This window comes from Adiantum capillus-veneris, chromosome 1 (genome assembly GCF_014529385.1).
Source record: "Adiantum capillus-veneris isolate H3 chromosome 1, ASM1452938v2, whole genome shotgun sequence".
Lineage (NCBI taxonomy): Eukaryota > Viridiplantae > Streptophyta > Polypodiopsida > Polypodiales > Pteridaceae > Adiantum > Adiantum capillus-veneris.
Genome location: NC_140931.1, coordinates 100,389,497 through 100,407,057, shown reverse-complemented (window position 1 = coordinate 100,407,057; position 17,561 = coordinate 100,389,497). Strand labels below are relative to the sequence as shown.

Here is a 17,561-nt window from a genome sequence, read left to right as displayed (position 1 = left end):
CCAATCGTCCTCCTTTAATTTCAAATCGCGACGATGTCAATCTGCTGCCTTCTTATGTCGTTCTTGAGATTTCTCTAAAGCCTGCCGGACCTTGGCGAATGCAGTGTTTAAGTCCCTCGTGTACTGGTCGGCTAAAAATCTTATCCTGGGTCTGGGGAATGTCCTGATCTACCAGCTGCTTCCCTTTATCTTTTCTTTCCTTGTGCCCTGGGATCGGCGGGTAGCGTCTTTCGCTTCCCCTGTCGCATAAGTCAATGAGCCTGTATGCATTCCAAATCATTGCTTAGTCATGTCCCATAAGTCTGTGAATGGAGTCAGACTTCGGGTTTAAAGCATAGTCTTGAATCTCTTTAGCAAATCATAGCAAAACCCCTCAATCTGATCTTTCAAAAGAATCTTTGACAAGTATCCTAAAACCTCTGGCAGTAGTCATCCAATGTATCTTTCTCAGTCATGTTCAAGTGATGTCAAGGCGTGATGACATCTCTCTTCTTCAAGAGAATCTTGTTATAGGTGCTTAAAAATTGAAGAGGCTTCTTAGCACCCTTGAACACTTCAAACGGCGCCTTCCCCGTGTGTCAGTATAGGAAAACTCCACCGAGGACAAATACTTTTCCCATTTATTCTTCTGATCTGAAGAAGAAGACTTCAACAAATTCAAAACCATTGAATTGGCTATTTCAAATTGCCCATCTGTCTGCGGGTGGAACGAGGACGAGAACTGCAACCATGTGCCAATGTTCTCCCATATAGCCCTCAAAACAAACTCGTGAATCGGGGATCTCTGTCGGAAACTATTGTCTCAGGCATGCCATGTAATCTGAAAATCTGTGCAATAAACAATCTTGCTAAATAATCGGGCTTGACTGTTTTCTTCACTGGAATGAAGTGAGCTTGCTTGCTAAAGTTGTCGATGACAGTCCAAATGCCATCATGCCCACTTTGTGTCTTCGGGAGATCAAAGATGAAATCCATTGCAATATTTTCCCAGGGGCGGGTGGGAATGGGTAAAGGTTGTAGTAATCCCTGTGCCTTATGCTTGTCAAACTTGACCTTCTGGCAATACTAAACAACTGTGAACAAAGTCGTCCACATCCTTCTTGAGTCTCGGCCAAAAGAAGTAACGCTCCACACCTTTTAAGGTAGTGTCGATGCCTCAGTGACCCGTAAAAGGTGGACAATGGCACTCAGTCAAAACCTTTTCCCTCAATGGCTGTGTGAGGCACAACATCGTTTTCTTCATCAAGTGGCCATCCCGTATAGAATATCCCGCTACTACCTTCCCATTTTGTATTCGAGTGAATACATCGGAAAAATATGAATGTGTGGCGTACTGATCAACCATGTCTCAACCATGTCCTCGAAGCTTCTATGATGAATCGTGGAAATAGCCAAGACTAAGGGCTTCCGAGACAATGCATCTGCCACCATGTTTTTTCTGTCCCTGAATATGGACAATCTGGAAGTGAAACTATGACAAGATGTTAGCCCACTGCATTTGCTTTTCTGAAAGCTGCTTTTGTGACAAGAAGTAGCGTAAACTCTAATGATTAGTAAAGACCGTGAAATCGGCTCCGAGTACGTAATGTCGCCATTGAGTAAGAGCATGGATCACTGCCAAAAGCTCTTTATCATAAATCTGTGCTGTCAATTTTGGCCTTGAAAACAATCGGCTTTCATAGGCAATCACATGGTGTAGCAGGGCTACAGTGTCGCAGGCACTGGACAGATAGTTAGTGCCAGTTGGGATGAGTCCACACTGTACGGACTTTTACCTGGGCAGTGACACGTGGAAGGCATACGGGTGGTGGTTTAGCAGTCGCGGGGCCAGACCACCACGACCACAGTTTTGAGATAGTCTTAGCTAGAGTAGATATTGGCGAGCTGTTGGTGGCTCTTTATGGTTGTATATATCCGTAATTGTTTGGGTTTATCAGGATCATCTACTTTTGTGTGGTTAGTCATCTAGAGTCTCTCATCTTGGAGTTGTACACAGCACGTCTGCACCATCCCTACACAGTTGAGCCTCGACACCCCCACTGTACCTATGAGATTTGGGCTCGAGCTGAGTGTGCTGCCATGCCAGAGTCTGTATCGGTTTCTTTGAGTTTTCGATGTTCATACTGTTCATGATCTATTGAGTCTGTTGTTCTTGCTCTTTTGTGTTTTCATTCTGTGGAGTGAGATATCACGCACATTGCACTGAGGAGCACCCACTATAGAGGGCACGACACATCATCTCCGCCAAGGTAGGATCCGTATGTACGTACGGATCTGTACGGTACATACCGTACCGTACGGATTCGTACTGTACATTTTTTAAAAAAATTTATTTATTTATTTAATTTTTGGGAGCGGTGCTGTGGGTAATGTGTGGACAAAAAACCCTATTGCGTCGACAATTTTTGGTTTGCCCTTCTTTAGCCTTATCCCAACGCCTAATTTTGCAGACATTTCGACACAACTTGCATCTGTAGAGCACACACGACTGTCATTGGAGTGGTGAATATAGGAGGGCAAGCACGATCAGGAACTTGTATGAAAGCTTTGCCTTGGTTTCTAAATAGTGAACTAACATCCTTGGGTGATACTTATGAAATTTTTTATCAAGTACAGACCGTATTGTAGGTTTTTGGCTTTAAAAAAAAAAAACCTACGAATTTTACGTACCTAACAACTCTATCCATTTGGTACTACGTACAGTTCGTACTAAATACGTGCCGACCTTACGTACCTTACCACCTTGATCTCCGCTACAGGTGCTCAAATTTTTGGCATGCCCGGTGGGACCTCAACTGAAGTTTCACTCCACTGTGCCTATAGGTCGAAGAGCTAGCTCGTTTAATCTCTCGCCTGTGCTGTTCTGGACCAGAGTAGTCTAGCTTGTTCTGTCCAGCTCAAATACTAGACCAGCTAGTCTAGGTACTCGTTTTGGTCTAAGTCTCTGGCCTTGGTCTAGCAGTCTCTTGGCTGGGTCTAGTCCTCTCTCGTCCAGGTCTAGCCAAGGAGTAGGCTGGGTCTAGTCCTCTCTCGTCCAGGTCTAGCCAGGGAGTAGGCTGGGTCTAGTCCTTTCTCGTCCAGGTCTAGCCAAGAGGTCTAGTCTCTCACCCTGGTCTAGTGGAGTCTGGACCAGTGTGCAATAGGTAGACGTCTTTGTGCTCAAAGCTTGGGAGGGCTTGGGTTACTGCATGACCCATACAAGGCAGTCAAAAGAGTGACAAAGTCCACTACTAAGTCCTTTGAAGTACAACCACAGGAAGTGTCAACCCTTTTTGCCAAGCAAAAGTCCACCAGCCCCATTACCCCTACCTTCTCCCTCAATCAATTCTACACCTCCCAAGTCACCCCCATCAATAAACTTCTCACCCACTGTATTATAGCCAGCTCCAGTGCAACAACCTCCTGCACAGACAGCCATGGAGGAGCTCACAAATGTTCTAGCTAAGGTGAAAAGGTCTCTCCACAGAGGATGCTGACAACCATGCCCGGAGGTTTGTTTCTCTCTGCAGAGGTCGTGGCCTCAACCGAGAAGATGCCTACTTAGTACTCTTTATATCTACCTTGGATGGCTTAGCAGACAAGTGGTATAGTCAGTTTGCAGAGAACCACTTTACAACTTGGGCCACGTTAAGACAACATTTTTGTGAAGCTTTCAGACCAAGGGACTTCCAAGAAAGGGTTCTGGATGTGTTTCCCAACCTGATGCTTCAGTCCAAAGAGACTTTTGCAGAACTCATGACCCGCACAAAGTCTCTTGTTGCCAAGCTTCCTCAGCAACCAAGGGAGTTTATGGTCAAGAAATGGGTAGAGAAGGCTCTTCCAAAGACCTTGCAAACTCAGAGAGAATCTCCGACCTGACGCCAACCTGGAGGGGTTTGTTGCGGCTCCTACTAGGATAGAGGGGGCAAGGAAACTGATTACCGACTCTTCTCAGGTAGAGACTGCCTTTGTACTCTTGGAGAGTCCATCTGACCATTTGACTTCTTTAGGTTGGGAACTGGAAGCCCTAAAATTGCAACGCGCTCTTTAAGAGGAGAAATCAATCTCTCTTAGACAGGAGAAGCCCCCACATCACAACGCTTTGGATCAAATCAAGAGAGAGCTAGAAGAGCTTAGGTCTCAGCAGGAGACTAAGGCTATGGTATGGTGCAGCTCATGCCGCTCTCCAGGACACCCACAGGATTGTCCTCTTCATGCTTATTGCCACTTCTGCGAAAAGTCTGGACATGAAGACAAGGATTGCTACTATATCAAGGGATTGCGGCAAATACAACAAAGTCTTGATCCTTCTCTCCAACAAGGGCTAGCACCAACATCCAATATGGGCCTATGGCCATCCAAATTACATGCCACCTTTGCTCAATACCCTTACTGTCCAAGGTATGTCAGGTACTTTTCTGTCTCAAAATTTGTATCATACTCATGCTCCCTCAGCCCCTCAGAGCTTCTACAACCTCAGCTTCCAACTCCATGCAACAAGAGCAGAGACCACCTCATCCCAAGTTTCGTCCATCAAATCGGCCCATCTTATGCTACAGATGTGGAGAATATGGGCATTACCAAAGCAAGTGTTCTTTACCCGAAGGGTCTCCTCCTTGCCGTCATTGTCCGGAGTCTAAAGACCACTACAATAAGGATTGTCCCAAGCAAAGGGCATCCTCATCTTCAGGCCCAACTCAGAACCAACAAGAATTCACATTTCCGAAGGTCAATCTGATCGCAGTGAACACCATTCCTCAGCCATCACGTGCTACTCATACAGTTAGGCCACAACAAGTGGGGAGCGTGTTGGCGTCCTCACTTGGGCACAAAGAGCAGCTCTTGGTCTTAGCTTGCCAACATGTTCATCTCGTCCATCTCCACTTCCATAACCCGACCCAACTGACGAGCCCTTTATTGGTGCTAAGAGCAGGCCAGTCTCTATGCTTTCGGACATTGATGGAGCCTTCTTAGAAGCATTGGCTGACTTGGAACAGGTGAAAGTTTCAGAGGAAGCCCAGATTGCAGGAGCTAAGCCCACAACGGAAGCAATCTTGAAGAACACCTTTCAAAAAGTGTCCCTTTACGATATGCTCCGGCTCGATGTCACCCTCAGAAGCCCGCTCTGTCATTCAGTCTCTGTACCTAGGTCCAGGGCCTAGTGACGGGCACCTCCCCGTACAACCCTCAGAGTCTTACATGATTTCTTATCGAGCTGCTCCCCTCACCGATTACAAAAGTCCTCGTCTCACTGTATCTATTCTTGGGCATCAATTCTCAGGCGTCATAGTGGATGGTGGATCTGGGATCAATCTGATGCCAGAGTTCACTATGTTGGATTTAGGTCTGCAGTCTACCCGCCCTGCTCCATTCACTATTACATTGGCTGACCAGAGGATAGTCTATCGAGTGGGCATAGTAGACAAGGTGCCTCTGAAGGACAAGACTTCACCTTTAGCTTGGATTTTGTGGTGGTCAGTCTTCCCCATGTGGAGGGAGGATTTCCTTTGCTTATTGGTAGACCATGGTTGAGGCACACTTAGGCACTTCATGATTGGGGAAATGACGCTATGTGGATACATACTCCTGGTTCCCCCATGCAACCAATTCGACTCGAAGGAGGCATAGATCCAGTTGTTCATCACAACTCTTTGTCAGTATGTCCAACCCCGACCTTGAGCAGCCTACCCCACCTGTTGGGTCTGACGAAGACCTACTGCAGTGGTTGGAAGCTACCACATCGATGCCGTGCTATATGGTCTCTATTCAAGCCTTGCATGTGGATACACCCTCTTTCCCGGAACCTCAGGCTGAAACAGTTGACCCAAGTCATCCAGAAGAAAGTTGTTTAATCCCAGATGCAAGTGTGTAGTCCCTCCTGATGATCATGCTTCAAGTGTTTTCGTGATGGAAGTCGTCGGCCTTGGTGAACCTATAACACATCATAGAAGGGGAAAGAAATCTCCTCTGCATGAGTTCGCTAACGTACCACCTTTTCCCTCAACAACCCCTGGGTCTAATGTCCCTTCCACTCCAAAGCACTCTGTTGTGTCTGAAGACTTACCCTTCGAGGAGCTTCCACCAGGATGGTTACAAGAGGAGTATGAAGAGTTTCCAATCGATCAAACACCAGCCCATGACGTCTCGAAGCTCTAAGAGGTAGCTCACTCTTCATCTGTTGAGGTGCCCTTTGTAGCCACTCCTCCTCAACCAGTCAAAGAAGTCAACCTAGGCGACTCTGACAACCCTCAACACATACTCTTAGCCGCTTGGTTATGGGAGCATCCCGCGCTACTCGATCAGGTAGTCTCTTTCGAAGATGATCCGTAAGCAAAGGACAAAATATGAGATATACTGTGCGATTGAAGAAAGGTGGACTATTTTTCAACTCAAACGACATTCTAGTGTAGATGAAAATACCCGAGGGAGTCACAAAAATCGTTTTGATCTGATCACCTGAATGGATGACCAGCTGATTGTATCCACTAACCCCATCCATGAAACTGTACAATACATGCCCTGTGACATCTTCGAGCACACGCTCAATGAAAGGTGTGGGAAAACCATTTGGGATAGTTACCTTGTTCAGAGCGCAGTAATCTACGCACACACGGATTTTATTGGACTGCTTCTTAGGCGCTATCACCATGGGTGATAACCACTCAGAGTGCTCCACAGGTACAATGATCCCTGCCTCTTGCATTTTTTCTAGCTCTGACTTGACAGCTTCTACATACTTTGGGTTGAGCTTGTAAGCTCGTCCTTTGACAGGCTTAGCCCCTTCAACCAGAGGGATAGTATGGACACCCAATTCTGGTGGGATCCCTTCCAAATCCTTGTAGGACCAAGAAAAACATCTTCAAAAGAGTGCAAGAAGTGCTCCTTTTTTTGTGACACTTTATGATGAGAGATATCATTATCAATATCTTGTTCTGGTCTCATGGGTCATTTACCTTTAAGAGATGTTAATATATCTTTCTTTCTTGCTTTTATTCTTTTTCCTTTTCTCCACCCTCGAGTCGGATGAATCTTGTGGTAAGTTGGACTTCTTTTCTTTCTTTCTTCCTTTCTTCCTAAAGTCTAATTTTGACATACACATAAGTGATGCAGGGCTACACAGACTGCTCACAGTCTGCCCCTTTTGTTGCACAATACACAAGTCCTTGAGGTTTGCAGTTTTCTGGTTTGCGTGCTTAACTTAATTTGAGACCTGCAGGACTCCACCATCTTTTTGGTGTGTTGTATGAAACTTTCAAATAACAATATAAGTTCGTTTGCACCATGTGTCTCAACTTGCTTCACAGATCAGTTAGTAACATCTCATGTCAGTTATAACACACATGGCAATTCCAAATTGTTGTACTGCCATTTGGCAAGAAAAGAGAGACAAAGTGACTGCTAGAGCTTGGTTACATTATTTACCTATGCATTTGGTTAAGAGTTTGAATTGCTAAAAGTGGAAGAGTCTATTGTATTATGGTGGTTTTAAGTGATCTATATGAGAGGTCACTGTAGGAGATTAGTCAAAAAAAAGGGCCGGGGGGGGGGGGGGGGGGGGGGGGGGGATTATATTGTCTACTTTGGCCTTTGGAACATGGAGAACCAGCTCAGAGGACAGAGGCTCCAAAGCTTGTGTATAGACGCAGAGTTCCTGTTTCTCTTCCCTCTTCAGATAATTCTTCGACACCTTTGCATGATCCACCACGTGATCTTGAAGGCACTGATTTGGACACGAGCAGTTCTCTGATTTGGACACGAGCAGTTCTCAAGGCATAAATTCAGCTTACGAGCCGCATTTCCCTTCTTTGGCAGAAATTGCTAAGAAGTCTGTTGAGGAGAAGGCTTTGAAGACCTCTAAGCCTAGGAGGTCATTTAGGCTTAATCCCCATTCCTAGCCGTGATTTGAGGCAATCTTGCACTTTAGATTTCCCTAGGTTTTTATCTTTTGGTGATACCATTTGTGGTTGATTCTTTGTTGTATTACTTTGATGTAATTCTACCTCAGGGTCTGTGCCTTTGAGGTGATTTTCAATGAAAAGATTTTCTTTTCTGGGAAAAAAGAAACATGGAGAACCAGCATTTTGGTAAAGTTGTTTATTTGCTTGATATCTCCGATTTTGGTCTTTAATTAGTGAGTTCAGTTCTGTAAGATGATTGAATGTAAATTTTGCAGAGTCTTTTGTTGAGAAGCGCACGAAAAGAAGGATGGTTGCTTGGGGGTCCTACTATAAATGGTTAGTATATAACTCCTCATCAGTTAGCCTTGAAACCTTTGTAGACTAGTTTCGTTTGGCATCGACAAGATGTTAATACAATCTCTCCATTTCTCCCTATTGCTCTTTGGCCTATTGTGGACATTAATAGAACATCTCATTTCACTGTTCAGTCTCTCTTTGTGTATGTGTGTGTGTGTGAGTAATGGTTGGTTTATTTTTTAAAGAGATGTTAAGGATACATGGCCCTCCCGAGGTCGAGACACATTCCGAGTACGGCAAGGGCCCGAAGCAGGCGTTCCCTGTTTCTGCCATTCCAGCCATGTGCCGTTTCAATTTTCCTTTCAAATAGGGAAGATGGTAGAAGGAGCAAAATTGAAGTCTTTGTATGTCTTGTTCACTCCTTTTTGGGGGTCTTGTGGCCATTAAATCTCAGCTTTTCCATAAAATTGCATTTATTCGATCTTTCCTAGACTATCTACCTCTCCTCTTCCCCTTGACTGTTCCAGGTCCCCCGTTCCCATTTCCCCTTTGCTCGTTCCTGTCCCACACTCCGTGTTTCTATGTCATGGCCAATTCATGAGAGGCATGCTCAGAGAAATCCATAGGTCTGAAGATCTAAAAAGTGGCTGAAAAAGCAATTAGAAAGTGTGTGCAACCATCGGAAGGTTTAATCCCTAACACAGCCATCAAGCAAAGAAAGTGTGTGCAACCATCGGAAGGTTTAATCCCTAACAGAGCCATCAAGCAACGATGTAATCTTTTGTAGCAACACACTTTTAAGTGCAAGCAATATGACCTTGTATTTCCGATGGAGAGTAAAACATTTTACCAAACCTGAAAATGTGGTCTCTGAATGTCATTTTCTTTTCTTGGTATAAAGGAAGAATCTTACCAATTTCATGCACGTTCAGCAATAGGATTTCCTTCCATTACATCTCTATTTGTGCTCTAGTTATGCATTAGTAATCAAAGCTAACATCTTACAACCATTAGCAGATTTGCATGTCAAAATTCTTTGTACAGTAATGTCGATTTTGATGAGGCTTTGCATGCTCCAGGACTCTCCATAGAGGATGCAGACGACCATGCTAGGAGACTTGTATCCCTTTGCTTTGCAGGGGTCGCGGCCTCAACAGAGAAGACGCCCACCTAGTGCTCTTCCCGTCAACCTTGGATAACTTAGCGGATAAATTGTATTGTCAATTTGCTGAGAACCACTTCACAACTTGGGCAACTGTCACAAGGCTGTGCCAACCACTAACCTTAGTTGTTTGTTTCTTTCCCTTGATTTTTATTTAATTGGAACCCTCTTTTTGAAGTTACAAATGGCTGGACATTATGTGGCCAATGTAAACGGCTGACGGGTGAGAGTTTCATCCGTAGTCGAAAAGGGAAGGTCGCCACGAGATGGTTGGGCCAGTCGGCACTGGAATCTGAGCAGTAAAAGGGTGTCTAGGCTCAGTTCAAATTCATTTAGGCCCCTCGCTACACTTTAAAAGTCGGTGGGTACTAGGAAATTAACTCAAAAGAGGCAAAGGGTACACATGGCGGCTCCAGGTTAAATTTCCCAGCCTACATGAAGAGGGGGCGCCCAATTTGAGAGTGGACGCTGAATTTTGACTTCATAAGTGAACCACTGTGTGTGTGAGTAGTGGGTGCAGGTGATCATAGCTTTAATGGAAAGCTTGCCTTCTCCCTTGGTCTATGTAGCGCGATGATTTCGCTCTCGCGCACCTCTCCCCCCCTTTGAATACAGAATCGTAATGCCCAGCTCAAGGGCTTTCCATCTGTATGTACAATTGTGTGGGTTCATGCGCGTATGCCGAGCCTCTTGTCCAGGTACTAGATTAGCTAATTATTAATCGCCCGCTGGTGTGAATTCCGAGAGATTTTATGCGAGAAATCTCGTTCGATTCAAAGGGCAAGTAGCCCTACTGGTGTAGGATTACGAGGGCTTGCTGTGTATTTTTGCAGGTTTAGGGTTTTGACTCTAATTGATCCTTAATACCCCTAGGAGCTTCGGGGAAGCAATGGGATCGCTGTACGGGTGATTTGGTGCATTTTTGGGGCAAAAAGCTAGAAAATTCAGCGTGCTGCAGATTCTCGCCAGGTTTGGGATGGAATATTATCAAACGCCACCAGTGTTACAGAAGACAAGGCAACTCTCTCATGCAATAGTCTATTGAGGCTCAAGCCTTGGTCCCTTATGCGTCCCAGCAGGGCGGGGAGCACTCACATGTTGCAGAGTCACGTGGGGCTCCAAGACAAGTTCCTTCTGTCCACGAACAGGTGGTTAGGAAGCCTATTCCACAGGCTTTACAAGTTCATCCAGCCACCTTTCTGAGTCCGCATGCCGCATTAAATGGACAAGGAACCAGTTTCCAGGCTATGCAACAGTTTTTTCCACCACCCACGGTACATCTAGGGTATTTCGGGAGTGGATCTGTGTTTTAGAGCATGACTGGTTATGCGCTAAGAAACCAACAATATATGCCAGGAACAGTGTTTGGGGGCATGCAAGGCATGATGCCAAACCTCATGTTTGGAAATATTGGCATGCAGCAAGGGTTTCAGTGCAACTAGGGCTAGTTTGGGGGTGACACAGGGCAATTTTGGCATGGCTGGTTTTTCCAATTAGCAGGTACATATGGCACCAATGACGCAAAATGTCAATGGTCAAGGGGCGCCGATGATCCCTATTACAGTGCCCATGTTGTAGACAATTCCCTGTGACAATTTGGGAGCACTAGAGAAGCCAAAAGCATACAAAGAAGACGGTGCAAGTGTGAAGTTTGATACTTTCAGCGGCTTTGAGGATAAGGCAAAGGCCCTTGCTTTCCTCTAGCTGTTTGATACAGCTTATGTAGGGGGGAATTTTACAGAGGCCTCTAAGGTCAAGAAAGTTACCACTTTCTTGAAAGGCAATGCGCTTACATGGTGGACGACAATGTTGATGCAAGGACAGGCACCCGCCACATGGGTATACTTCAAGCAAATGTTTGCATTTGCATGGTTGTCAAATCAATTTGAAGCTGATGTCATGACGGATCGGCACCAACTCACTGCGGCTACTTGAAAGAGCCTACAAGAGTACAATCGGTGGCTCTAAAGCGTTGCTGCTCTTAGTAACCTCCTACAGGTTTGTGTCACTAACAAAGCAGATTGGGGAGTATTGTTGTGGGTTGCCTAAAGGGCTTCGAGATTATTGTGCAAAGAATAGAGTGGCTACCCTCACTCAACTTATGGAAGTTGCCAACATTGGTCTTGCCTTGTTGAAGGGAGAGGACCGTGGGTTTCATGGCAATGTGAAAGGGGGTCAACAAAAGAAAAATTCAGCAAAGAAGCCCGTTGTGAAAGTGACTGTTGAAGCGTCCCATGGGTCAGAAAAGATAGGAAAAGCTAAGGACTCATCCGAGACGTCTGAAGGAGAGGCTAAGAAAAAGAAAAGGAAGCCTTTTATGTGCTAGTCGTTCGAGGAAAAGAAGGCTTTAATGGCTGAGAACAAATGTTTCATATGCGAGCAGCGTGGTAATTTTGCTACAGACTGTCCACAAAGAAGAAGACTAGCTGATTCAGAGGATAGGAAAGGTAAGAAGCCTAAACCCACGGCAGGTCTAGTGCCAGATATAGTGGGTGATAGGCCAAGTTCAGATGCCAATGAATTATGCAGAGCGTGGGGTAAAGTCAGAGACCAGACAACACTTATCTTCTTTGATCCAGGGCTAAAGAAAACTTTATCTCACCAGAGTTGTCCATTAATTTGGGCATCAAAGTTGAAGAGACGAGGTACATAGGAGAGGCAGGGTTGGCATGTCCTGGCTACTGAGAGTGTGCTACGTCTATCATTAGAAAGATGTGTTTCCATATCCAGTCATATGTAGACACAGAGGAATTCTACATCATGCCATTGAAGGGTGCGATGCGCTGTTGGGAATCCCGTGGATGTTTCGTATACATGGAGTGCTGGATGTTTTCAACAACAAGATCACCCTAAAACTCACATCGTGGATGTAAAGCTTAAAGGGGAGTCTGTCCCTATTGTATCTACTTCAACTATCACTTCTGTAATTAAGAATCATTTTTTTGCGTACTTGATTTTTGTACGTGATGTTTCAGATAATTGTCAGTCAAATTTGTTTGTGTTAGATAAAGAAAGGTCAGCATTTTTGCAAGAGTTTAGTGACTATTTTTCTGATTCATTTCCGTCTCGGTTACTGCCGGAGAGATGTGAGGATCATGCGATAGATTTGGTGCTAGGTTGTAGCCCACCAAATGGCAAATAGGCCTCCCTACAGGTTTAGTGCGGCTCAACAGAAAGAGATTATGGGCCAAGTAGAGGAGCTTTTAGAGAAAGGGCTGATTCAACCTAGTTCTTAACCCTTTTGCTCCCCAGTGCTTTTACTGCAGGAGAAGGATGGCTCTTGCCGTATGTATATTGATTACCGTGCATTAAATAAGAATACCATCAAGAACAGGTTTCCTATTCCAAGGATTGATGATATTCTTGACCGACTAGAGGGTGTTGTAATTTTCAACAAGATAGACCGTAAGAGTGGGTACCATCAGATTTGTATTAGCCAGAGGATGTGCATAAGACTGTGTTTAGGATGACATTTGGTCTGTATGAGTTCTTAGTGATGCCGTTCGGTCTTACAAATGCTCCTATTACGTTCAATTGGATGATGGATCGGATCTTCCGTCCACATTAAAAGTTTGTTGGTACATTCTTTGATGACATGATAGTCTACTCAAAGAATGAAGAGAAGCATAGGCGTCACTTGACCATTGTCTTCGAAGAGCTACGTAGTCACAGGTTGCTTGTTAATCCTAAGAAAAGCGAGTTATTCTTGGAAGAGATTTACTTTCTTGGTCACATAGTGTCAAAGGATGGTGTCCAAATGGATCTTGTCAAGGTTGAAGCAATCAGGACATGGCCAGACTTGAAGACTGTGCATGATGTCCATAGCTTCTTTGGCTTATGCTCTTACTACAAAAGGTTTATCAGGAACTTTGCCGAGATTGCTTCACCCCTTCATGCTTTGCAAAAGAAAGAGGTCACGTTCAAGTGGACACAAAAAGAGATTTCAACTTTTAATATCTTTAAGGAAAAGATGACTTCAGATCTAGTAATTGTCTTACCAAACCTCAGGAAATCATTTGTGGTCCAGTGTCATGCGTGTGGCAACAGTATTGGGGCATTGTTAATGCAAGATGGCCGTGTAGTAGCTTATGAGAGCAGAATCTTGCAAGGGCTAGAAAAGACTATGAAAATCTATAAGAAAGAGCTATTGGCCGTGACTCATGCGGTTTCTAATTGGAAGCACTGCCTGTTAGGTGCTGATTTTGTTGCCCAGACAGATCATCAGACCTTGCGATACTTCTTGACGCAGGTCAAAGTTATCCAAAATGCACATGCGATGGGCAATTGTTCTCTCTATGTTCCACTTTCAGATTCTGCATGTGGAAGGCAAGAAGAATGTTGTGGCTGATGCGTTATCAAGAAAGCCACAAATTCCAGGTGTGTCAATTCCTTATCATCATGAGCTTGATGACATGAAGGAATAGTTTGCTACTAATGAAGATTTTGCAAGGATCTTTGAGCAGTTGCAAGATGGGCAACACCATGAGCACTACCTCCTAGGGTGGTTTTATGATGATGCATGGCAGACTTTCACTAGGCCATTGCGACATAAAGTTACGGTAGAAAGCCATGTCCCACCGTATGCAGGGTATCATGGTATAGATGCGACAGTGAAAGCGGTTGAGACATTCTTTTTTTGGCCTACTTTGAGGAGAGATGTGGATGCCTTTGCTCGAGCATGCGTGATTTGCCAAAAGGTCAAGGTTGACAAGCAAAAGGCACCAGGGTTATTACAGCCACTACCTATTCCAGATAAGCCATGGAAAAGCATTGCTATGGATTTTATCTTTGATCTTCCAAGAACGCTGACAAGGAATGATGGTATATGGACCATTATTTGCACGTTGAGCAAGCAGACCCATTCTATTCCTGTTAGGAAGAAGATAAAATTTGACCAAATGGCATGGTTGTTTATGTACAATGTGTTCAAGTACCATGGTATGCCACAGTCTATTGTTAGTGACCGTGATCCTTGTATGACCAACCTATTTTGGAGAGACTTGTTTGAAAACATGGGCACTACGCTCATTTTTTCCTCCTCATTTAATCCACATACTGATGGACAGCCAGAAGAGGCTAATTCTACTGTCTTGGATCTACTAAAGTGTTATGTGTCAGATAATAAGGGCAAGTGAGAACAGGATCTACCCACACTTGAGTATGCGTACAACACTGGGAGGAACCTTTCTGCCACCCTTAACAATCTCAAAAGGTGCCTTGCCTATTGACGAATGCACCGTATTGTTGCACACAAAGGACAAATTTTTTGAGGCAAATCGATATGTAGAGAACATGGATGAAATGCATAAGTAGATCAAGCTTGACTTGGAGAAGATTCAGGCAAAGGAGAAAAGGGCTGATTGTCACCGCTGTGAATTGTTGTTTTCACTTGGTGATTGGGTACTTTTACGGTTTGAAAAGGCAAGGTTAAAGAAGATCAAGGGCAAGGAAAGGTTGTTTTGGAAGCTCAGCATACGTTACTATGGGCCTCTTCAAGTACTTGCGAAGATCAGCGATGTTGCGTATAGGCTGAAATTGCCTGATGCTTGGAAGATTCATGAAGTTGAGGAACTTGATGAGATCTTGGTATCTGAGCAGATTCTGGCATATAAGGAAAGAAAATTTAAGGGACAGGTTGCGAGACGCTATTTGGTGAAGTTCAACAACTATCCACTTATGGATGCAAAGTAGATGGAAGAGTGTGAACTTTTGGAGTCACCATGACACGAGGACGTGGCAACTGCTAATTACTGTCACGAGGACGTGGCAACTACTAACCTAAGTTGTTGGTTTCTTTCAGATGCTTTTTATTTAATTTTTGGGACCCTCTTTTTGAAGTCACAAATGGCTGGACAATTCGTGGCCAGTGTGAAACGGCCAATGGCCAAGAGTTTCATCCACAGTTGGGAAGGGTAGGTCGCCACGAGATGGTCAGGCTAGTCGGCACTGGAATCCGAGTAGTAAAAGGGTGACTAGGCTCAGTTCAAAGTCATTTAGGCCCCCTCACTACACTTATAAGTCGTGGATACTAGGAATTAACCCTAAAGAGGCAAACTGGACACATGGCGGCTTTGCAGCAATTTGCCACTTTCAGCCTGAAGAGGAGGCAATCAAATTGAGAGAGGAGGCTTATTTGGAGCTCATTGTGCTTTATAGTGTGTGGGTGAGTGTGAGTGCAGTGATCACAACTTTATTGGAAAGCTTGTCTTCTCCCTTGTCTCATGCAACGCGACGACTTGTTCTCGCGTATCTCTCTCTCCCCTTTGGCACATATGGTAATGCCCCACTAGATGGGCTACTCAGTTGACCATGTACAGTTTTGAGGGTTTATGCGCGTTTGCCAAGGCAAGAGCCTTCTGAACAGGAACCGGATTAGCTAATTGCTAATATCTCCCCCCCCCCCCCCCCCCCCCCCCCCCCCACAGCAACGCACGGTTCCATCGCGAAGGATTGCAAAATCGGAGAGTTTTCTCTCGTGAAAACTCATCCGATTCGAAGGGGAATTGTCCCATTGCGTGCCAAAGGATATGAGACATGCGTAGACGTGTTCACTCTGCTCGAAATGGTCCAAAACAGAGAATTACAGCCTGTTGTGTTTTTCTACAGGTTTAGGGTTTCTCACCTAAACTGCAAGGAATTGCTAGGGGAGCCTCGGAAAGGCCTTGGGATGCGTGTACAGGGCTGTAGGTATCTAACAGTGGCAAAACAGAAAATTACAGCAGGATTAAATTGACCTGCAACTCACCATAAAGCTTCCAGAATGCGGGGAAAAGCGTCCTGGATGTGTACTTTTGACATACAAGGATTTTGCGCCGTTATGTTGGCGAAAGTGGGTCAAAAACCTGCGATTACAGCCATGGACAGGTCCGGAAAGCTTGGTGGCAGTTAGGTGAAAGTGATCAGGTCGTTTCTTTGCATTAAGAATAAAGAAATACCAAAAGGGACGCAGTCTTAGGGTCCAACAGGTGTAAGCGTCTGCTTGGTAGCGCTCTAGCTTCCAAGCCGTGTGAGTTTGAAGTATCAATTCCCGTTACAGGTTTTTATTTGCAAAGTTTCTCTGTGTCCTAAAATCTAAAGTAGAGTTTCGGGTGAAAGCCAAAGTCTACCGCCCTATAAGCCGGTTTCATGGTTCCGTCGCCGGGAGAGAATCACTTTTTCCTCAAGAAGTGAGTCTCGGTTGGTTTTTGGTGAAGACACAAAGTACAGGAACGCGGGATTACAATATGGCCAATAAAGGGAAAGGCATCATGGAAGAGGGTTCCTCTTCACAGGACAGGCAGGCAATTCCTACAGTGTTTGGAGGTTGGGGAGAGTTCACAGCCACGTCTGTCTGTACCTCTTGTTGATGTGAATGCTCCACCAGTGCAGGGATTTATGACTGGGCAACTTGAAGATGATGCGTTCAGGACTCAGTTGGCTACTGCTGTGAATGTTTGTTTTCAAATGGTGCAAAATCCAATGTTTATGAAATTTTTGCAAGCATCACCAGTGCCACAGTAGACAAGGCAACTCACACAGCCAGTAGAGCCCAATGAGGCTCAAGCCCAGGTACTTCATGCGTCCCAGCAGGATAGGGAGCACTCGCACGTCGCGGGGTCAGAGGCTCCAAGACAGGTTCCTTCCGTCCATGAACAGGTGGTTAGGACGCCAATTCCACAAGTTTTTCCAGTTCAGCCTGTCACCTTTCAGAGTCCACATGTTGCATTAAATGGACAGGGAATCAGTTTCCAGAAGTGATAGCCGAAGCAGATACAATAGGGACAGACTCCCCTTTGAGCTTTACATCCAAAACATGAGTTTTGCCCCTATGCTGAAGGGTGATCTTTTTGTCCCGAAGACATCCAGTACGCCATGTATTCGGAACATCCACGGAATTCCCAACAGGGCATCGCACCCTTCCAATGGCATGATATAAAACTCTTCTGTGTCCACATACCATTGAATATGCAGACGCAGCTTTCCAATGATGGGAGTAACACACTCTGAGTGGCCAAGCATGCCAATCGTGCCTGTACAGTGTACCCCATCTCTTCAGCTTTGATGTCCAGCTTCATAGCTAACTCAGGTGATATATAGTTTGCTTTGGCACCTGGATCAAAAAAGATAAGTGTCGTCTGGTCTCTAACTTCACCCCATGCTCTACATAACTCGCTAGCATCCGTGCTTGGCCTGTCACCCACCATGTCTGGCACTAAACCTGCCGTGGGCTTGGGCTTCTTCCCCTT

The 17,561-nt window shown here is 45.0% G+C and overlaps 1 protein-coding gene across 7 annotated transcripts in view; it reads left to right on the top strand.

The window, feature by feature from the left end:
- LOC147465258 (DNA polymerase delta catalytic subunit-like) overlaps positions 1–17,561 on the top strand; it is a 181,785-nt gene that overhangs the window by 48,917 nt on the left and 115,307 nt on the right. For all 7 annotated transcript variants that reach the window (XR_015189026.1, XM_086519166.1, XM_086519160.1 and 4 more), the window contains one exon: positions 8,153–8,213. Coding sequence is in view for 6 of the 7 variants with exons in the window: in XM_086519166.1 (XP_086375292.1) it covers positions 8,153–8,213 (61 nt within the window). In the remaining variant the exon portion in view is untranslated. The remainder of the gene's footprint in view (positions 1–8,152; positions 8,214–17,561) is intronic.